This window comes from Bubalus bubalis, chromosome 22 (assembly GCF_019923935.1).
Source record: "Bubalus bubalis isolate 160015118507 breed Murrah chromosome 22, NDDB_SH_1, whole genome shotgun sequence".
NCBI lineage: Eukaryota > Metazoa > Chordata > Mammalia > Artiodactyla > Bovidae > Bubalus > Bubalus bubalis.
This window is the reverse complement of record NC_059178.1, coordinates 29,750,950-29,773,801: the sequence shown is the minus strand read 5'-3', so window position 1 is coordinate 29,773,801 and position 22,852 is coordinate 29,750,950. Positions and strand designations below refer to the sequence as shown.

Below are 22,852 nucleotides of genomic sequence, written 5' to 3'. Positions count from 1 at the left end.
TGTGATGGGGGGACGAAGTGAAGGAAAACTTAAATCTCTCTTTAAGCATACCTTACTCATATTCATCTTAGATGTTTACACCTGTATAGCATTTAAAGATCATCCTGTGACATGTGAAAAGAGAGGTGCAGCTAATTTACACTGCCGATTAAGTTCCCACGAGTAAAGTCGCAACCAAAGCAGAAAAGAAAAAACCTGGGCAGCTAGGTAATGTATTGAGTATTTATAAATATATTTGCTTTGGCTTGGAGGGCTTCCTTTCCGTGCCACAGCTCCTGGGTGTCCTCGAAGTAGGGTCCGTACTTCTCTTGGGGCGGGGCATGTGGAAGAAGCGTGAAGTCCTTGTTCCTCCTGACAGCAGTTGGCAAGTCCTGGAACCATCCTCGGCGATCCGGGCGGGACTGGAGCGTGCTGGGGGCGGGGCGTGCCAGGTCGGGGGCGGGGCGTACCATCCGGGGGCGGGGCCGTGGGCCGAGCGCGCCACACGGCCCGCGCGCCGGTCACGTGGTGCCCGGGCAGGGCGTAAATAAAACCAGAGCGCGCGCGCGCGCTCGCGGGGCTGGTCGAGCGGAGGGGCGGTGCCACTTCGCGGAGTGGTGCCAAGCGGCCTCGCGCTCCGCCGGGCGCCGGGATCCCCGAGACCGACGATCCGCGGGGCCGCGAGTCTTCCGGGAGTGCGAGCCAGGTGACGGCCGCCTCCTGGGCGTGAGGCGGGCAGCCTGCGATTGTGGTCCCCACCCCGGGAGATCTGGAACCCGGGTGACCGCGTAGGTCAGTTTCCTAGGCCGGCTTCAGGGCAAGCGGGCTCTTCCCTGCATGGTGCTGGGGGAGGTCTGTCCGCGCGTGGTGGGGAGTGAGGGCAAGTCTCCGAGGATGGTCTGGGTCTGGAGGTACCGGGCTCGGACCCAGACCTCGACCGCCCCGAAGTCCCTAGCTGCTCCGGTGCTGCGGGGAAGTTGTTGCAAGTAGTAAGACGTTGGCATTTGTTGCGTTGCCACTCTGGGTGCTAGGACTTCGTCCCGGTGTCTCGTGCATTCCCTGAGAAGTCATCAGCTGCGTGCTTTCTAGGTACTTGGATGTGTGCATCCCAACTTTGAGTGTCCTACTATCCTGAGGAGGGTTGATTACAGTGGAAGTCACGAGCTGTTCACGTGACCCTTCTCGCTGTGTGCCTCGTGGTCAGTTCCCACTAGCACCAAAGACCATCAAATGAGATCAGAAACAGTATGAAAGATTGCAGCTGCCTAATAGAAACAATGCTGTAGTCCACGGGGTCGCAAAAAGTCAGACACTACTGACCGACTGAACCGAATAGAAACAGAGATTTATTTACCCGGTGGCCCTGGTGTTTGGCAGGAGGCGTTGAAAAGGGTTGCCTTGATGTAGTTAATGTTAGTTGTGAAAGTCTTAGCTTTATGCAGATAGTGAAGTGAACCGTTGGCATGTGATATTAAGTTAAACTAGACTGTTAGAATGTTGCAAATTTAGTGATTAGGTGTTTGTGGGTAGAATCAGAGATGTATTTTTCTTGACAATCTCAGCCATATGGTAATATTGTAATTGATGCATTCTGGGTTTAGAGTTCGGAATGTCTTCACCTCTTATTTCAGAATTTGAAAAATACTTCGATTTGTTTTGATGGCTTAGGAGTGTTCGGGTTCTGACTCTGATGCAAGGACATTTTTTGCAGTGAGTAGTAGGTATAATTTCTGGATCCCCCTGCTGAAATTTTAAAGGTCTCTGTGTTAATTACAGAATAGTTACAAAATCCACCCTCTTTTCATCCCCTAGTTCTACTCTAGGAGCTCTACCTACTACAATCTGTGGGCGGAGAAAGGGGAGAAAACTGTCAGTAATGGTTCCTTTTTAGAAAGTGTCTTTTTCTTCTAGCCTTGAGCAACTGATATGCAAAACAGGAGTTAACTGCTGCAAGTTGAATAGATTTATCTGAAGCAGTTGTGAATTAGTGTAGGGTTTTGCCAGGGCCTGTTTATCAGATGACACTTGTTGAATATCTCCTTTTTCCTGGGTAAAAGGTTGTGGGGTGGCTGATCCTTGTCTCTGGAGGCTCTCAGCCTTGCAGGTATTATTTGCACAGCACTTACACCTGTAATTCAGAGCAGCTAAATGTTATTTCTGTAAAACATTGCTTTTTCCACTCTTTCCCCAAAGCAAAGGGAAATGATGCTTGTTTGGAACCAGCAACTAGGTAGAAAAATGCAGCCAGTTTCTTTTGCATGATAACATGATGCAGTGTCTGTTTAACAAAATAAAATTTTTCTTCATGTGGTTTTATTTTACCTAGACACATCTGTATTTAATCATAATATATCAATCTTCATGCTTTGACAGTTTCTTACCTCTTGCTATTACAAGGAGCTGAGCTTTTGTACATTATGTGTATTCACTGAGAAAAGTAGTCAGGAGAAAGTAGAAATCTTAACTAATAACATATGGGGGAGAAAGCCGGGGCATGTAAAAAAAAATTTGAAGTGGTTAATAAGCCAAGTCTGGTGGTAATTAGAACTTAATTGATTTGTAAATTCTTTCCAGGTCCTAAAAAAGGACAGGTGTTAGCAGTATAATTAGCAACAAGCTTATACGGATCTTTCCAGAAGTCATTAATAAGGGCTCAGAAAAGATACTTTCGTGCATTTTGTACAGAATATATTGGTGATCATATCATATAATTATCTTATAGAATGTTCTTGATCCCTAGAAATGTAGGGTTTTCTCACTTACATGTCCTCTTTCACTAATAACGTAGGCAAGTATAAGAAATACTTTTTAAACGCTTAAAGAGGATGAAGTAGGTCCCTCTATCTGAGTCACTATATTCATCAACCAGCAAACAGGGAATTACTGTGCTCTACAGTGAAAGTGGCCTTTAACTGTACAGTTTCCTAGCATGTGACAATGAAAAGTAACCACATTTTTACTTTGGTTAAAGTTTTCCTTTAAAGAAAAAGTTCTGGTCATATAGTGGGTAACTGATCAGTACTGCAATATATTTCATTAGGGTTTGGAAGATAATTTTCAAATGTGGAAATAGGATACATTTAAATACACTTTATCTGACATATAAGGAATTTTATCATTAGAACGTGATAGTTGATCAGCCTTCTTTTGGTGAATATTATTGTTATATAAAACTATATTCATCTAATTTGTGGACTTCTATGGGTCCAACCTATTTTGACACTATAGTTAATAGTTTTTAGAATCTATGAAGTTCAGATTCAAATCAGGGATGAATGTAAGGGTTAGTTCTTGGTTGTAAAAGCAGAGAAAATGCATAGCAATTTCAGGTTTAAACAGTTTCATAAAGCAGGGAAACTTATTTTTACCGGTTCTTTTAAACATTAGCATTTTCAACTGAAGGAAGATAAAATCATAGCAAGAAGGATTATTCTTTTATTATATCTGTATGGCATCCAAGTCAGTATGGGTATGTAATGAATATGAATAAGAGAAGATAATGTAAATAGTTCAAATATAATTTGGTATAGGCATTTTACATTGATTTCAGTGGCTTACAAACTGTAGTAAGACATACTACAATTATAGCCAGATGTCTCTCATTTCTCCTGCAAAAAGGATGATGCTGTTGATCTGGGTACAGAGTCCTGTTGAAGTTAGTGAGAAAGTTTCACTGAATTAAAAATAAAGTGATTTTTAACTTAATTTCATATTTTTAAAAGAAAGAGGCAGGTGCTTCCTAAAATGACTTTAAAATTTGCTGACGTTTTCCTTAAATTGCCATATCTTGGATATCTTATTTCAATGAGTAAAGCTTCTTAAAATGAGAGGATTAAGCTAAAATTCAGACTCAGCTTCCTTGGTGTTCACACATGTGAACAATAACTAGGATCAGGGACCTTTAATTTTAGAGGCTGAATTGAGTTTTATGAAATATATAGCATTAATAATATTTCACCCCTTGACTAGAAGTTCTAAATTCTGGTTGTGGCTGGTAAAGTCATACCCTTAGCAAGTACCCTTTGTGCTTTTCAGTTTCTTCTTCTCTAAAAGCGGTATTAGATTAAATATGAATCTGTCTGCTGCTGCTGCTAAGTTGCTTCAGTCGTGTCTGACTCTGTGCGACCCCATGGATGGCAGCCCACCAGGCTCCCCCGTCCCTGGGATTCTCCAGGCAAGAACACTGGAGTGGGTTGCCATTTCCTTCTCCAATGCATGAAAGTGAAAAGTGAAAGTGAAGTCGCTCAGTTGTGTCTGACTCTTAGCGACCCCATGGACTGCAGCCCGCCAGGTTCCTCTGTCCATGGGATTTTCCAAGCAAGAGTACTGGAGTGGGGGTGCCATTGCCTTCTCCATGAATCTGTCTACCAAGGCTAAATTTCTAAAACAAGCAAAAATGCATTTAATTATTTGTGTTAGCAGAAATGTCATAGTTTTATACATATATGTTTGTATACACCTGTGTACAAATAGGTATATACACACACATACCTGGGATATATAATATAAAAGAACTTAATGATTACTTGCTAGGAACTAATAAGATTGATAGCTGCTGCTGCTAAGTTGCTTCAGTCGTGTCCGACTCTGTGTGACCCCATAGACGGCAGCCCATCAGGCTCCCCCGTCCCTGGGATTCTCCAGGCAAGAACACTGGAGTGGGTTGCCATTTCCTTCTCCAATGCATGAAAGGAAAAGTGAAAGTGAAGTCACTCACTCGTGTCCGACTCTAGTGACCCCATGGACCTCAGCCTACCAGGCTCCTCTGTCCATGGGATTTTCCAGGTGAGCAAAGCTATTTTATTTTTGTTGTCATGTTTTTACATAGTCACTTTGATTTTTAATATTTTCCTTATATTAAAATATAGTATTGGAAAAATATCGGGGGAAAAATATACCATTAAGCAGTTGAGTACTTTGGAATACAGTGCTGAGCACGCTGGGGTTTTTTTTTGTTTTTTGTTTTTTTTTGGTTTTAAAGACTTGGTTTGTAAAATATATTCATAAATATTTAATTTTTCTCACTATTCAAATTCTTAGTATACAGTATAATTCAAATATTTTAATGTATTAGGAAGCATAAAATCAATATCTGAGAATTTTAAAAATAATCACAACATAATCATAAGGTGTTTTGAATAGTTGGCTTCCTTTGACTTTTTACTAGTACAAAAGCTATTTGGCACTTGTTAGACTCATTTCAGATGCTTCCTCATTTTTTTAAATTGTAAATTACATAGAACATAAAATCTTTTTAGCCATTTTAAAATATATTATACAGTAGCCACTGTCTCTGTCCGTCTCTAGAACTTTCTTATCCCAAATGGAAGCTCTGTACCCATTAAACACTAACTCTCCATTTTCTTCTCTTCCAGCTTCTGTTCACCACCATTTCAGTTTTTGGCTACATGAATTTGTCTGCTCCAAATATCTTATATAAGTGGAGTCACATATTTGTCCTTTGGTGTCTGGCTTATTTCAAATAATGTGTTCTGGCTTCATCGTTATTGTGGCACGTTTCAGGATTTCATTCCTTTTTAAGGCTGAATAATAGTCCATTGTACGTATGTAGTACATTTTGCTTATCCATTCATCTGCCAGGGGGCACTTGGACAACTTCCACCTCTTGGCTGTCGTGAAGAACATTTCTGTGATCATGAACAGATATCTCTTTCAAGAGTCCCTTGAGTTCTTTTGGGCGTACACTCAGAGAAGTGGAATTGCTAGATCATCCGGTAATTTTATGTTTAAGTTTTTGAGCATCACCAAGCTTTCCTGATATTTTATGATGTCCCATTAAACATTGCTATATTTGTGATCTAATAAAGTTAGCCTTGGATGCCTTTGAATTTTAACTTCAGACACCTTTAAGAACTCTTTTAAAAGACAGGTAATTTTTTTTTATTCTTTTAAGATTGCACCATGTGGCATGTGGAAGCTTAGTTTCCCCAGCCAGGGATTGAACACAAGCCCCTCTGCACTGGGAGCACAGAGGTCTTATCCACTGGACTGCCAGGGAAATCCCAAAGCACATCATTTAATATTTTGAATTTCTGGTACTTGAGTGAATTGGATCTGATTATTGAACTTTACTGTCTTTGATTTCTCTAGGAATTTTCTTTTTTGATTCTGTAAAAGTTCAGCTGGAATAGTAAAGAAAAATAGACATTCAGTTTGTAACATAACAGACCTCTGACTGAATTGAATGAGTTGATTGCCCTTTAAGTTACAGTTTTAGGGTTTCTCTGCCAAGATTTCAAAGTTGTTAGGGCCACAATTTATCCACTATAATTAATGGAGATTTAGTGGCGTATATCAAGTATGCTGCTACTGCTAAGTTACACTTCAGTCGTGTCCGACTCTGTGCGACCCCATAGACGGCAGCCCACCAGGCGTCCCCGTCCCTGGGATTCTCCAGGCAAGAACACTGGAGTGGGTTGCCATTTCCTTCTCCAATGCATGAAAGTGAAAAGTGAAAGTGAAGTCGCTCAGTCATATCGGACTATTCTCGACCTCATGGACTGCAGCCTACCAGGCTCCTCCATCCATGGGATTTTCCAGGCAAGAGTACTGGAGTGGGGTGCCATTGCCTTCTCCGATATCAAGTATAGGAACCAGTTTAATTAAGTAATGTACAGGCTTCCCTTGTGACTCAGCTGGTAAAGAATCCGCCTGAAATGCAGGAGACCTGGGTTTGATCCCTGGGTTGGGAAGATCCCCTGGAGAAGAGAAAGGCTTCCCATTCCAGTATTCTGGCCTAGAGAATTTCATGGACTGTATTGTCCATGGGGTCGCAAAGAGTCAGACACAACTGAGCAACTTTCACTTCACTCACAGTGTTTATACAACAGCAAAATGTAAATTTGCTTTCCACAAAATAATTCAGAATTAGAAGCTTGTCTTCCCCAGTGAACCTTGGAGGAGGGAAGTCAAGGCAAAGTGGCCTCTAATCTCCCAGTTTTTGAAGCTTAAGATGTTTTTGTCTATTTTCTTGAACAGTCTCTTGGCCATTAAAATCTCGTTAATTAATCTTAAAAACAAGAGTTTGGAGCTGCATGTATGTGAAAAGAATGGCTGAAAACATCCACAAAGTGATACTGAAAGATACCTATACTATGTGTACTGATAGAATGTTGTTCAAAATCTAGTCTCATAAGATGCACTAAGGGTTTACTTGTCCTTCTTTTGGCTTAAACATCAGAGACAGTGCTTTTCTGAAATAAACTCTCATGAGTCCAAAGAATATTTTTTAACATCTATTCAACATTTGAATTTGGATTCTTTGATTTTTGTATTTTTTCTAAAGTTAACTGTTGTTGTTCAGTCACTAAGTTGTGTCCGACTCTGTGACCCCATGGACTGCAGTACCCCAGGCCTCCCTGTCCTTTACCATCTCCTGGAGTTTTGTCCAATTCACGTCCATTGAGTCATGAGTGATGTTGATGCTATCCACCCATCTCGTTCTCTGGTACCCCCTTCTCTTCCTGCCTTCAGTTTTTCCCATCATCAGGGTCTTTTCCAGTGAGTCAGCTCTTCACATCAGGTGGCCAAAGTATCCGTCGTTCCAATGAATATTCAGGACTGATTTCCTTTAGGATTGACTGGTTTGATCCCCTTGAAGTCCAAGGGCTCTCAAGGGTCTTTTTCAGTGCCAGAATTTGAAAACATCAGTTCTTCTGCACTCAGTCTTCTTTATGGTCCAACTGTCACATCCATACATGACCATTGGAAAAACCATAACTTTGACTATGTGGACCTTTGTGGGCAAAGTGATATCTCTGCTTTCTAATAGGTTTGTCATAGTTTTCTTTCCAAAGAGCAAAGGTCTTTTAATCTCATGGCTCAGTCATGGGCTACAGTGATTTTGGAGCCAAAGAAAATAAAATCTGTCACTGTTTGCACTTTCCCCTCTTCTATTTGTTAACTGTTAACCACAAATTATTCATAAGTTAGAGATGTATTAATATCAAATTAGCAGTGATCATCCTCAATAATCCTGGAATGTATACTTTAAAAGATCTTCCTTTTTTGCTGTGATTTTAGTATTTTGTGGCATATAAGGGTGAAAAACCTTCATTTTTTGATCACTGGATGAAAGTGTACCACTTAAATAAACACGTTACTTTTAGACCTTCCTATCAGTCTATCTTGATTGCTTTGATATTGAAAAACTAAGTCCACGTTCATCCATTCATCCATCCATTCAATGTTTGGTTGCTTGCTGTGTTCTAGGTGCCTTGCTGGATACTAGGGATAAATATAGTGGGGACACATAATAGACTTGGGGCCCTTTTTCTAATTAAGTTTCTAGTGTAGTGTGGGGAGAACAAAGAAATGACCACACGAGCACCTACAGACTGATGTTTGTGGCAAACATGAGGTGCTGTGAAGGCTTACTAAGGGGAACTAGTTGAAGTTGGGAGTGGAGATGGCAAGTTAGACCGTGAGAAATGTGGATAGTAATTTATTTGTACAGTTGACTTTTCTATAACATATGTTATCAGGAATTCCCTGGTGGTCCTGTGGTTAGGACTCTGCATTTTCAGTGCCGTGGCCCAAGTTCAAGCTCTGGTTGGGAAACTAAGATCCTGCAAGCCTTGCAGTGTGGTGCCTGCCCCCAAATATATATAAATATTATATATATTTAATATGTACTATATATTAAAATATACATAGATAAATTTTATATAGATAAAACATAAAATATAAAAATATACAGATAAAACAGCATAAAAATATATAGATAAAACATGGATTTTTATATTTTTAAATATAAAAATACATAGATAAAACATAAAGTTATCCTAATGCAAGGCCTGGTTTTATTCATTGGTGTATCACCACCTAATAAAACGGTGCCTGTACCGTGGTCCGCCCTCAGTGAAGTGTTTATTGAGAGTAATGCAGTGACAGAAGAGAAAGGGAAAGGGATGCTGGCCTAGTGGTGGTGAGCAAACTGCAGCTCCTTGTGGACTTCACGGTGGACACTTCCTGGCCCATGCTGGCTACCTAGATGCCAACCTGAGTGAAGTTTTAGCTACTACAGATGTATTGAATTCGGCATCTTCAGGTATGCATAGATAGCGGCAGACTTTGCCTTATAGTGGTTCTTGGATTAAGAAAAAATACAAATATTTTTATGTCTTGGTCTGGAATATGATAGTTCCTTTGCGGCATAGCAGAAAGGAACATAACGATCATGTTTTACTGGGCTAATTAAATAGTACTGTTATCATTTTAAGAAGTTTGCTTGGTCTTTAAATTACAGATATTTTTGGAGCTGTGCTGCTCTGATTTGGTGTTAGAGCCACTAAGGGAGAAGGAAAAAGTGTCAGCCTGTCAGCCCCCTCTCCGATCTCCCCACCCCGCCACCCCTCACCATTCCTTTCCAAAGTAACAGAAGTTTAGAAAGGAGCAGTGTTGAAATGCCTGCTTGCATTTTGGGATTTATCCTCAAGGTCTTGCTTATTTAAGCCAAGTGTTAACAGTTGCAAACTTTTGAGTCTGCTTAGCCTTTGGACTGGAGAAGGCAATGGCACCCCACTCCAGTACTCTTGCCTGGAAAATCCCATGGATGGAGGAGCCTGGTAGGCTGCAGTCCATGGGGTCGCGAAGAGTCGGACACAACTGAGCGACTTCACTTTCACTTTTTCACTTTCATGCATTGGAGAAGGAAATGGCAACCCACTCCAGTGTTCTTGCCTGGAGAATCCCAGGGATGGGGGAGCCTGGTGGGCTGACGTCTATGGGGTCGCACAGAGTCTGACACGACTGAAGTGGCTTAGCAGCAGCAGCAGCAGCCTTTGGACAGAGCGGCTAGTTTCAATGAATGTGGTGGTAAATTGTTTTGAAAAGGAGAGGCGACCCCCTCCCCCACAAGCCCACTGTCAGCAGCTGTCCTGTCTCATACTAAGACTGCTGCTGCTATGTTGCTTCAGTCGTGTCTGACTCTGTGCGACCCCATAGACGGCAGCCCACCAGGCTTCCCGTCCCTGGGATTCTCCAGGCAAGAACACTGGAGTGGGTTGCCATTTCCTTCTCCAATGCATGAAAGTGAAAAGTGAAAGTGAAGTCGCTCAGTCGTGTCCGACTCTAGCGACCCCATGGACTGCAGCCTACCAGGCTCCTCCATCCATGGGATTTTCCAGGCAAGAGTACTGGAGTGGGGTGCCATTGCCTTCTCCGCATACTAAGACTACCCTCACCTATTAAGGTACTTAAGAATCTGTGTCTCAGGAAGTTGTCAGAATCAGAAAGGAGCTCTATCTACCCAGCCCCCACTGGCCCCTTAACCCCTAACCCCAGCCGGCTTAGTGTGGGCTTCCTCTCTTCAAGGCTAATCCTCCCCTTGGGCTTTTCATCCACCTACTTCAGGCTCTTCTAGGATCTTTCTCATCTTCATTCTTTCTCCTGCCTTTCAAGCTTTTCCTCTCTCCTGGCTCTAGCCCCACAGCTATGAACATGCCCAGGTATCTAAAAATCTGAAAACGGAACTTATCACCAGCCCTTCAAACAAAGTCTCTCTAAAGGAGTTCGCCGCACTCTCTCCCCATCGTTCCACTTTTACTCCTCAGTTTACCCCCGTCTGTTTGCGGGTCTGTCATTTCTACTTGAAATATTCTTGAATTCACCTTCTCCTTGCCAAACCAGCTGCGTTTTCAGGCCTTGTTCCTGCTCTTCCTTTGACATTTCACACCTTCTAACCCCCGGAAACCCTCTCCTCTCTTGGTTGACACTCCCACCCTCTTCTGGTACCACCCCACCCCCGCCCCCCATCCATGCTTAGATCTTTCTTGCTACATCATAGTTGCTGGCCTCCTTTCCCTTCACTCTTGGTGGTCTTTCAGTAAGAGGTTCTGTTTTACCCCCATGATTTTCATGAACACTAATGTACTGACTATTGTACTTCTCCCCTAGAACTGTTTTCTTGTGCTCAGGCTGGTATAAGCTGGTTGCTTACCAGACATCTCCCTCTCTTTTTCCCACAGGAATCTCAAACTCACCACGACCAAATGGAATCACATCTTCACCCAAGACAGTTCCTGGTGTAACAGTTGTCCAGCTGGGGCAGAAACCTTTGTCCTGCTGGTCTTGGCGACCTCCTCAGTCTTCAAGTCCCAGCTTGAATTTCACTTTCTCTGTGGTTCCTTCCTTCACTAAATGCAGGTAAAGGGCTAGTCACCCCCTTTGTCCTCTGACAGCCACTGTCCCTTGCTCATTACTGTACTTGGCGCACGTTGGTGTGACCGGGCACATGTGTGCCCTGTCTGGAGGGCAGGGACTGTATGATACCTCCAGTGCCTGTAGCCGTTTCTGTCCTTAGTGGGTACTTTGCAACCTTTGAATAATTTTTTTTTTTGGACCATGCCGCTCGACTTTCAGGATCTTCATTCCCTGACCAGGGATTGAACCTAGGCCCCAGCAGTCCTAACCGCTGGACCACCAGGGAATTCCCAAACCTTTGAATAATTCTTAATCTCAGTTTCAGCGCTTATCAGTAACTGTTGTGGTGAATATGATATTATTGAATATATGAATATTATATTACTGTGGACTGTTAAATAAATAATAGACTTGACTGTACCCTTTTCATATTTATTATACAGAAGTTGAAAAACTTAAAACTACAACTTTTTTTCTGTAAACCCAGTGTGGTAAGAACCCAAGGTAACATTAAACAACTTCTAGTATGTTCTGAAGATACTTCAAGTGTTCTTTGATTCATTCTTGAAAAGCAGGAAAAAAATATTAAATGAACATTTTTTTTGTGCCATCTCTTATGCCAGCAAAAGTAGATTGTCACTTCTTATAAAATGTATTTGTCTCGCTAAAATATATATAAAAAAATCACCTATGATGAAATGTCCATTTAATTTGACAAGATTTTTTGCTTTATATCTTCAGTAACTTTTCTTACACGGATTAAATGCTGTTATATTGTAGGGAGTTCAGAAAGCATAACTGTCAAAAGACAATCAAAGCCATTCATAATTTCACTCTAAGAAGTAACCACTGTTATCATCCTAATGTATTTTTCTTTTTCTGTGAATTTGTAAAACATATACAAAGATTGTTACATTAAATCTGTCTGACTTGATGACATTGCAGTGCCATGGTTTTAGAAATTCCTTTTATAACCTTGTTGATGATTTTATAGTATTCAGTTTTGTGAACAAACCTTTACTAATGGACATTAACATTTTTGCTTTATAAATAGGGCTGCAGTGAATATAAGTATAAAGCTTTTTAAATGACTAATGGAGTGTTAATAGGCATGCACTATAAATGAAGCGGAGGTGATTTAGGGTGGTTAGTGTAAATGCTGATCAACAATCTGTTGAGAAGAAAGGACATTATGGTGACTGCTAGATGACATCTCCTAGGAAGATATTCTCTGAAATCAGTCCCTGGGTTAGAGTCTGAGTTTGTCTTCCCTGAGGGTTTATAAGAGCCCTTTCAAGCGGATGTGAGTGAATTCTGGGCGCTGAGGGGTTATCTGGTACGCTCTAAAGGGACCAGGTTCTGGGCCCCTGGCCGGCAGGAGTCTGTGAGGTAAACAGGCTGCTCTTCCTGTTCTTCTGAGCACATGGAGGCCCGGCTCTAGTTCTCAGGAATGGGTGGACGCAGAAGACTTGCAAGGAGGGACATGGGACCCACAGCCGATCAGGCAGCAGAACACAGACAAGCAGAAGCGTGACTGGCACAAAGCCCAGACAGTCCAAGGATGGTTAGGATCCAAGCCAGGCACACACTTAACTCCTGAGTATTTCACTCTTTACCCACTGCCTTCTGGCCTTCAGAGTTTCTCACGAGAAATATGATCATCTTATCGAGGATCCCTTGTGTGACGTTTTGCTTTTCTCTTGGCTTGCTTTCAAAATTCTGTTTTTTTGAAAGTGTGAGTATATATCTCCGATTTCATCTTGGTGTTCCTTGACTTCTTGAATATTTATGTTCATGTCTTTGACCAAATTTGGGAAGTTTTTAGCCATTATTTCTTCAAATGCTCTACCTCCTTCTCCCTTCTGGGACACCTGTGATTCCTGTGTTGGTTTGCTTGTTGGTGTCCTACAGATCTCCTAAGTTGGGGTCACTTTTCTTCAATCTTTTTTGTTTCTGGTCCTCAGAGTTATTAATTTCTGTTGTCGTGTCTTCAAGTTCACTGATTCTTCCTGCTCAAATCTGCTTTTGAATCCCTCGAGTCAAATTTTCACTTTAGTGACTGCACTTTTAAGCTGCAAAATGTCTTTTTGGCTTCATTTTAGGTTTTCTATCTTTATTTCCATTTTGTTTATACATCTTGACTTTCTCTGCTTCTTCCTTTAGTTCTTAATCATTTTTAAGACTGTTGTTTTAAAATCTTTGTCTGGTATATCTGCCATCAATTCTTCTTCAGCGACAGTTTCTGTTGACTTGTTTTTTTCCTTTGAGTGGGCCCTGCTTTCCTATTTCTTTGTGTGATTTGTGTCTTTTTGGGAGGGAACAGCACTGCTGAAAACTGGACATTTGAATCTAATGCGATAACTCTAAAAATCAGATACACCCTCTTCCCTAGGGTTTGCTATTTTTTTTGTTTTGATGTAGATTGCCTCTGTGCTGAAGGCCAGCCTGAGGTATAAACTTAAGGTTGTCTCATGTCTTTTGGGCTTTTGGGTGGGAATGAGCAGTCACGTTGTAATATCCCCCACATATGCATTTGGTTGTAAATGTCCTAGTTTTTACTAGAGGAAAATTAAGGGGAAATTTAGGGGGAAGATGGAAAAATGAATGGGGGGCAAAAGGGTGCTAGCTGTTTAAATCTCCTGGCATTCCAGCCCACTGGAAGACTTGCAACAAGGGGCCAGATGCAGCAACAGTGGCTGCCCACTTGTTTGTCTGCACGTCTGTGATCAAAAGCAGCAATCAGTGATCAGAGCCTAGCTCCCCAGTATTTGGAGCACAGGGTCCTTTTTGCCAACCTTGACTGCAGCAGGCTGCTCCAGGAGCATGTGTACAGATGCCTGCTGAGTGTCTGAAGGATGGGGAACCGCTGCTCTGCTAAGAGCTGAAATCACTGCAGTTACCTTCCAAGTCTTCCCTGGCAGTTGCACGTCTTCAGTAGGCTCCAGAGTTCCACAGTAGTTACATCAGACAGGTTCTGCAAGCGCACTTGTTGTGCAGGTGGAAAGACAGGTCCTGGAGCTTCTTACTTGGCCATCTCCTGGCATCCTCCCTGGGTATTGGCGTATTTTGAAATTATTTCATCTTGGCAGTTTGTTGTCTCTTCCTCCCTCTGCAGCACATGTGTGCAATACCTTGTGTGTATAACGTGTATAATACCTTGTGTGCAAGTTATATATAATATGCATAATATTAACAGTTTACTGGACTGCACATTTTCTGTTCATGCCAGCATTTGGTGTGTTTACTTCTTTTATTTGTGCAAATGAGGTAGGCAAAACATACCATTGTGCTTGATCTATTTGCCTTTAACTGATTATTGTGCTCAGTTACTTCAGTCATGTCCAACTCCTTGCGACCCCATGGATTGCAGCCAGCCAGGCTCCTCTATCCATGGGATTTTCCTGGCAAGAGTACTGGAATGGGTTGCCATGCCCTTCCCCAGGGGATCTTCCCAATCAGGGGATCTTCCCAATCCAGGGATCGAACCCACATCTCCTTTACTGCAGGTGTATTTCTTCACCTTCTGAGCCATGGGGGAAGCCCAGATGATTATTAATGAAAGAAATTTCTATTTTTTCTGGGACAAATGCTTTAAATTTGGTTGTTTTCCTCTATAGTTGTCTTGAGGCTTGATAAGAAAATGAGAGTTTATTGATAAGTATGGTGGCTCCAGGATCCTTATCTGTAATTTATTTTCTCACAAGTTTCCAATGTGTTCATTTAGATCATTTCAGTCTTTTGATAATTCTATATGAACTGATGAATTGCCATATTTTAACTTTATAGACATAAGGTTGTTAATGTTCTACTAATAACTATTTACAAAATACTTTGACAGTTAGTTTTCATAGACACAATCTTACACAGGTCATGAAGTTGATTGTATTTTGCAGGTAAGGAAGCTGAGGCTTCAGTAATAATACACAGGGCACAGAGTCTCAAGGTCAAATTTTGACCCTGCAGCTGATTTTTTTAATTATTCCTTTTGTCTGTCTTATTAGCTACAATATGTTTTCCCCTTTATCTGTTGACAGAACATCCAAAAGCTAATATGTGTTCTTAGATTAATAGCAGTGTTACTATTTTTTAAATCTAGAAATGAGTACAGACGCAGAACAACAGCTTCTCCATCATGCCAGAAACGGTAACGCTGAAGAAGTAAGACAGCTGTTAGAAACCATGGAAAGCAAAGAAGTAATTGCTGACATTAACTGCAAAGGTAAGCCTTGAATGTATTTTTTCACTTTTTCTTGTGAATATGCACTAGATGGCTCAGTGGTAAAAATCTGCCTGCCAATGCAGAAGATTTGGGTTCAGTCTCTGGGTTGGAAAGATGCTCTGGAGAAGGAAATGGCAACCCACTCCAGTATACTTGCCTGGGGAATGCCATCGACAGAGGACCCTGGTGGGCCATAGTCCATGGGGTTGCAAGGAGTCGGACACGACTGAGCGACTAACTTCACACACACGTATTCACTACTTTATCATTTATTTAGCGCTAATCCTTTTGAACTTGCCTGCCATAAATTTCCATCTCTTATCCTAGGAAGAAGCCCTGTAAGAGTGGGTACTCTTCTACTCCCCTCTAAGTAAGAGAAATTGAGTGCCAGTCTTTCTTTTCTTAACTCTTTATTATATATTGGAGCATAGCCCATTCATAATGTTGTGATAGTTTCAGGTGGACAGCAAAGGGACTCAACCATACATAGACATGTATCCATTCTCCCCCAAACTTGAGATCCAGTCTTAAAATTGCCATGGATCCTAAACCTTATGAAGTACAAGGCCTTAAAGACCTACTACGAACCTTAAAGGCCACCTTAAAAAAAAGGCCATCTTAATGAGATGAGCCCACAGGATACATGCTATGACAGTTTCTTCTTCTTAAAGACATTGCAGTTGAAGCAGCAGTTTTGAGTGTTTACTCTATGCCCAGGATCATGTGAAGTACCTTAAAATACTGTCACACAGGATCCTTCCCTCACTGAGATTAGTAGATTACTAGCTCAGACTAGTCTTTATTGTACAATATGTACAAAGTATGGGAGCTATGACATGTGGAGTATCATGGAATATATAAGAAGTATGTAACTAGAAATTGAAGGATTAGTTTCTTGGAGGAAATCATCCTAAGGTGATATATGAAGAGTGCATAGACGTAACCAGGTAAAAATAGAGAAGAAAAGGGCTCAAGGCAGAAGAAAGGTCACATGCCAACGTCTTGAAGTGAGAAGCAGCCTCGATGGCAGGGATTTTGCAGATAGGAGGGGTGAGTAAGTAGCAGCCACCAAATCACAGCGTGTCTTGTGTAGCACGGTTACAAATATATTAAACTCAGGTGTGCATAGAATTTATTTTTTAAATTGGCTCAGATATTTCAACAAGCGCCTTCTCCTTCTGGGAGTTTGGAGGACTAAATGTTAGTCTTCGGGTCCCTCCATTACAGTGGCTTTTTTTTTTTTTTTAAATGATTGGCCTCCCAGAGCCTCTCACCTATGTTCTTTCCCATCTCAGTGTGCTAAGTCGCTTTAGTCGTGCCAATCTTTTTGTGACCCCATGGTCTGTGGCCCACCAGGCTCCTCTGTCCATGGGATTTCCCAGGCAAGAGTACTGGAGTGGATTGCCATTTCCTTCTCCAGACTATCTTCCTGACCCAGGGATTAAACCCAGGTCTCTTTTGTCTCCTGCATTGGCAGGCGGTTTCTTTATCCTTAGCATCAACCTGGGAAGCCCATCTCATTAAGGTGGCCTTTTTTTTTTAAGGTGGCCTTTAAGTGTGAAGGCGAGCCTTTCTCTGTGTGTACTGCCTTTGGTTCCTCTGCAGCCTCTCTTCCTAGCGCATCCTGTAGCTAAGGTAAAACACACAGGGAGTCACACGCAGGTGTTTCAGTTTATCACAAGCACAGATGTGCTCCTCGGCTGCCTCAGGAGTCTCACCTTGGCTCTTGCTGGCTTCGTGTCACCCTGACCCTCTCTCGAATCTTCCATCCGACACATGGCCTAGGCTTGCTGGTTCACCTTGGACACACTCCTTGGGTGTGGCCACAGGGTCTTGAGTGACACGTGGGGGCTTGGAGCAGCTCTGGGGACCAGCATTTGACCTTCCTTCTGCCCGCACTGCCGAGTTTACTTTGACTTGGCCGCTGTGCACATTGGTGCTCGGCTCAGTGCCTGCTGGGGGCCGTTTTCCTAGCATCCCACTTGTCACTACCCGTTCTCATTGTTCCCTGGACCTACCTCGCTCTCTGGGCTCAGGGTCAGGAGCCACGTGTCCCATCTTACGTCTTTTCATCTCACATAGCCCTGAGTCCCTAATGGGTATTTTGTTCTGCCATGTCACATTGTCCTCCTCTATTCAAGCAACAGACCTCACGGCCTCACCCTCAGTGGGGACAGAGTATTATCTTTGCAGCAGGGAAGAAAACATGCTCTGAGTTGTCCAAAAATTAGCCCGAGATGGAATGCTAAAGGAATTCTAAAAATCTTCTCATCCTTCACCAGAAACCTGGTTCTATTTTTAAAAAAATTTTTTTAATTGGAAGGTAATTACAATGTTGTGATGGTTTTTGCCATCCATCAGTATGAACTGGCCCTAGGTACGCTTGTGTCCCTCCACCCTGAACCCCCCTCCCACCTCCCTGCCCCCATCCCTCCAGGCTGTCACGGAGCACTGGCTTCAGACTCAGTGGGAGAAGGAGAGGGTGGGATGATTGGAGAGAATGGCCCTGAAACATACACATTACCATATGTAAAATGGAGACCTGACTCTTAATCTTTACCTTGGAGTTCTGTTCTGAATGCCAGAAACATGCCTGGTTGGATCATCATCAGGGACCCTTTACTTTCTACTCAACTTCCACCCTGACCGTGGTTACCTCGGGCTAGTTCTTGGAAAGTCACCTGCTAGGAAATGTAAAGCTGAGAGACAGTTGTTAATGCTTTTTCAAAATTTCACCCTCATTATACTTGTCAGTCAGGCTTGTCTTAAGGGTGGGTTGAAGGGTTTATGCAGAGGAACAGCATAATCAGGTGAGGTGAGTTCACCCACAGGACTGAGTAGGGAGAGCTGGGACTGGGCCTGTGAAAACTCAGTCTCGGTGCCTGCCGTTTCTTGATTTTCTATCTCATTTGTTTTTCCAAACCCTGAGAAGTTGAGAAAATGGTAAAGTGTAGTATAATTCTTCTGCAAGATTTAAAGCTCGACAGTCAACATAGAGATGTGATTGGTTGGAAGGAATCCAGCCGATACGATGTCAGGTTGAAGGGAGAGAGGGACTCTATGTAGGTGAAGGTCAGTACTTCTAGGCTTGGGGCACAAAGGAGGAGCTAATTGGGCAGTTTTGTTTGCAGCTGTTGCCACGTTAGAAGTGTGTGTTCATGTCTATTGCTAATGGTGAGACATTCTTGCAAATAAATGCTAATATGTTTGAATAACATGCTTTATATAAATTCTGTGAGTAGTATTCCAAGAAATAAGTTTTTAAAGCAAAATAAGAGCTTGTATTGGTAATATAAAGATGATTCTGTACGATGCTGTCCTCTCACTTTGTTGAGAGGTCTGCATGAGAAAATACTTGAGTATTACCCATAATGTGTGTATGTGCTCAGTTGCTCAGTCGTGTCTGACTCTTTGTGACCCCGTGGACGGTAGCCCACCAGGCTCCTCTGTCCATGGAATTTTCCAGGCAAGGATACTGGAGTAGGTTGCCATTTCCTTCTCCAGGGGATCTTTCCTACCAGTGATCAAACTCCCATCTTTCTTGTCTCCTGAATTGGCAGGCAGGTTCTTTACCACTAGCCCCACCTGGGAAGCCCATCACCCATAATATCTGCTGGTGTTTCTCAGTGTTGTACTATTCAGTGTAGGGTATGATTTTCTGTGCATATTTCTAAACTTATTTCTTACTGATCAAAAATTTTGGATATCTATAATAAATAGTAAAGAGTGTAAATGACATTTGGAGTATTTTAAGAATAATTTAAGATTTTGGAAATGTCAACTTCTTGATCCAGAATCCCATGTGGAAATATTAGATGTGAGGAAGCTGCTGAGTAACTCAAAGGAGACTGCTGTGGGTCATGTGGGACTGGAAGCAGTGGGAGTGGTGAAAAGTGTTTAGATATAGTTAACATTTAGGAGGTAGAATTGATCGGACTGATTGAGTTGTGGAAGGGGTGAAAAGGAGAAAGCCAGCAAGCGGTACTTATTTCTCCCATCCAAGTACTAACCAGGCCCAGCCCTTCTTAGCTTCTGAGATTGGACGAGATGGAGCCGTTTCAGGGTGGTATGGCTGTAGAAAAGTGGATGTTGTTCTTCAGTTGCTCAGTCATGTCTAAGTCTCTGTGATCCCATGGACTGCAGCACTCCAGGCTTCCCTGTCCTTCAGTATCTCCCGGAGTTTGCTCAAACTCATGTCCATTGAATCGATGATGCCATGCAACCATCTCATCCTCTGTTGCCCCCTTCTCCTTCTGCCCTCAGTCTTTCCCAGCATCAGAGTCTTTTCTAGTGAGTCAGGTCTTTGCATCAGGTAGCCAAAGGAGCTTCAGCATCAGCAGCTTTTTTCTGAATTGAAAAGTGAGGTGAATAATGGGATAGTTGATTGTGAAAAGTGGGAGTGGGGACAGGGAGTTTTTGTGTGCGAGTGTGCATGTGTGAGATAGGTGAGTTCAACTTTGTGCTTCCTGAGCAGAAGGTATTCCTGTGTCCTCCAGGTGGAGGTGAACAGTAGAGAGTTGAACGGTAGAACTGAGTAAGAGATGGAAATGTGGAGTTTGAAGTCACGAGCATATAAGCAGGTAAAGCTGTGGGAAAGGGCCAGGAGGTGTCATTGTTGGAGATTCCAGTGATGAACGGCCCAGTGAGAGGAAGTAGAGAAAGTGGAAGTTTGCACAGAGCCCTCGGAGGAGGTGCAGGGCTCTGGAGGCTCGTGGGCTGGGCTGGCTGACACTGTCCAGTGACGCAGTGTGCTGCCTTCTGGAAAGTGCCCCTAGGATCCGAGGCACAACTTACTGGGATAAAGTGAGGACAGCTTTAGTGATGTGGGGGGAAGTGAACCTGGTCTGCAGTCAGTGGATAGCTCCTGGAGGGAACGAGGTGGAAAGAGTGTAGATGGGGAAGGGGAGGGCGAGAAGGAAGGGGACAATGGTTAGAGGGGGTTCAGGACCAGAGAGGAACTGGGTGCTTTTGCTCGTTGGATGGAAGACCTGCAAATGCTTATCTGTTCCTTCCTATTTGCGATGAAAAAGGGAGTGGTTAAAGATAAGGAGGAAAAGGAGCACCCAGAAAGTAGGAGGAGAGCATGGGATCCAGGGTATGGGAAGTGTGATTATCCTGAGGCCCCAGGAGGAAGGGCGGAAGGGTGCCTGTGGGCAGAGGTGTGGGGGTGGATTGATTGCTACGAAGCCCAGAGAGTCCTATGAAAACTTCTCTTTTCCCTGAAGCTGAGAGGAGATCGTTTGCTAAGAAGCAGGTGTCTGGGAAAGAGGTTTGAGGGGAGTAGTGGGGATTGAAGTGGTGGCGTGTAGGAGAGACCCCTGAACAGGGTGCTGTGGCGAGGACCCTGGGGAGGGCTTCGCCGAAGCATGAGATCCTGACCTGATGAAGCCACGAGTCCACGGGGTTCTGTTATTTTTCTTCCACCACTGTTAGTGACCTGATTCTGGTTATAGACAAATTGAGCAAATGTATTTATCAGGCTCTGGGGTTTTTCTAAGCTGCTGTGACAAAGATAGGATATTGGAAGGTATTGGCAGAGAAATGCTGATGTGAGGACCAAGAAATAGACGCTGGACTGATTGAAAGAAGTGAGGATGGTGGGGATGTTTACATATAAGCAAAGTGTTTAAAGAACTTGATGGTTGGTTCCATTGAAGAATGAGCTGGGGATTTGCCTGTGTGAACAAGCTGGAAAGTGGGGACTCTGTTCCTGAGTTCAGATGTGACAGTGATATTCGGACTCAGGCTCTGGGATCAGGTACCCAGTGTAGAGCAGAGGCCAGGTTTGTGGGGAAATGAGGGAAGCTGAGAGTCTGAGACACCAGGTTACTGAATTGCAGTAGACAATGGCGGTGGCAGGATTTGCCCCAGAGAGAGACTGTGTTGCCCAGAGTTCAGTGGAGAGGGGTGAGCCACTGGGAGGCTGTAGATGGCAGCGGAGAAAGCCTTCTGGAGTGGGGGTGGAGGGTGGGGTAGCTGTGCTTAATGGCAGAAGCCTCAACAGAGGGATCGTAACATGAGTGAGGTCACCGACCAAAGACTGAGTTGGGTTTCGATGGTGAGAGTCACGGGACTTCTGTGCCGTGAGGACCAGTGGGGCTGTGGAAACTGGAGGGCCTCCCCTGTCCAAGAGATAAAAGAGAATCTGTCATTAGAAAGAGCTAGCTGCCAGTTAAGGACAGAGGGTAAAGAGAAATGTTACGTGAAAGAGACTGTGGCTCATGGATGTGTTGCCTCTGGAGTTAGGGGCTCTGGTGGGCGCCCATTTGAGAGGGAACAGTACTGGAGTCTAGTGAATGGAAGACAGTCACAGGGACACTGTTGGCACTGGCAGTCCCTCTAGGAGAGGTTAAAGGTCTGTTCTGGGCACAGCGAGGCTGATGGTGGATTTTCTGTTGGCCCCCAAACCTGAATCCAGGAGCTGAGAGCAGCCATTCACTTCCAGCTCCTCCTCGGGGGGCCAGGTGGCTCCTGGGCTTCAGTGGACCCTCCAGGGCAGTGGGCTTTGGTGCTTTGACAAGCTGTATTCTCTCAAGCTTGATTGGGAAGTTGGGTGACCTTCTGAAATTTCTCAGCTCTAAACTATAGCGCCTTTTTTTTTCTTCCCTAAACTGAGTTATATTGCTCGTTTTCACCACACTCAGTTGTTTACCTCTCCTCAGCTGGGATCTGACATTTCATTGCTTTTTTTTTGGTTCTTGTTCTCTAGTTGGACTCGACCACACTGGTAACCCTTACCCTCATCTCCCCGAGGTTTTATCTGAAGTCAGGACTCTGTTTTCAGTCCCTATCTGCAGCTCTGACTGCTTTCCAGACACAGGAAAGACTGGTTCTTAGTTTCCCCTTCCTATCCAGCCCACTAACACAGGATAGGTTTTCAAAAAGAGGTGCTTTTCATGAAATGCTGTGGCCAAGAGGACCGCATCTTCGTTTGATGCTGGCAAAATGGTGAGACATCGGCACCTTAGAGCCACAGACTAGTTGGAATATAACCCCCATCAGGCCCCTGCCCGCCTCTTCAGAAGAGGACACTGAGTTAGAAGGTGGCAAGAATCTGGGCCCTGTGAGTCCTAATCCATCTCACTCCAAACCCTTCTTAGTGTCGAGTCTCATGCCACTCACACATCAGCCGTGCTGGGTGAGAGGGACCCCCTGGCCAGGATGTTGGAGCAGCTACTATGGAGAAATTTTACTGTAAAGTTACCTCAATAACATCTAAAAATGCCTCTTTCCATTTTTTTTTTTTTTTTTTTTTAGGAAGAAGTAAGTCTAATTTGGGCTGGACACCTCTTCACCTGGCGTGCTATTTTGGACATAGACAGGTGGTCCAGGATCTATTAAAGGTATTTTTATGGCTTTGATTTTTCAATAAATAAAAAATATAGCTACTATGTAAATTATAGAAGTCTTAGGAAAAGCCATTTGGGCTATAATGCATAACAGCCTTAGCAGTTGCTTATCACTTGATTTTTCTTTGCTAAATACACAAAT

The 22,852-nt window shown here is 43.3% G+C and overlaps 1 protein-coding gene across 3 annotated transcripts in view; it reads left to right on the top strand.

Annotated features, from left to right (window-relative positions):
• Nucleotides 1-633: 633 nt before the first annotated feature.
• OSBPL1A (oxysterol binding protein like 1A) overlaps nt 634-22,852 on the top strand; it is a 228,221-nt gene continuing 206,002 nt past the window's right edge. The window contains exons 1-4 of one of the 3 annotated variants that reach the window (XM_025273327.3): nt 634-771; nt 10,968-11,145; nt 15,239-15,361; nt 22,619-22,704. In XM_025273327.3, the coding sequence (XP_025129112.2) occupies nt 15,241-15,361; nt 22,619-22,704 (207 nt within the window). In that variant the 5' untranslated portion in view covers nt 634-771; nt 10,968-11,145; nt 15,239-15,240. Of the gene's footprint in view, nt 772-4,710; nt 4,765-5,580; nt 5,715-10,967; nt 11,146-15,238; nt 15,362-22,618; nt 22,705-22,852 lie in introns of those variants that run through there. The other 2 variants (XM_044934859.1, XM_025273328.2) reach the window with 2 other exon arrangements.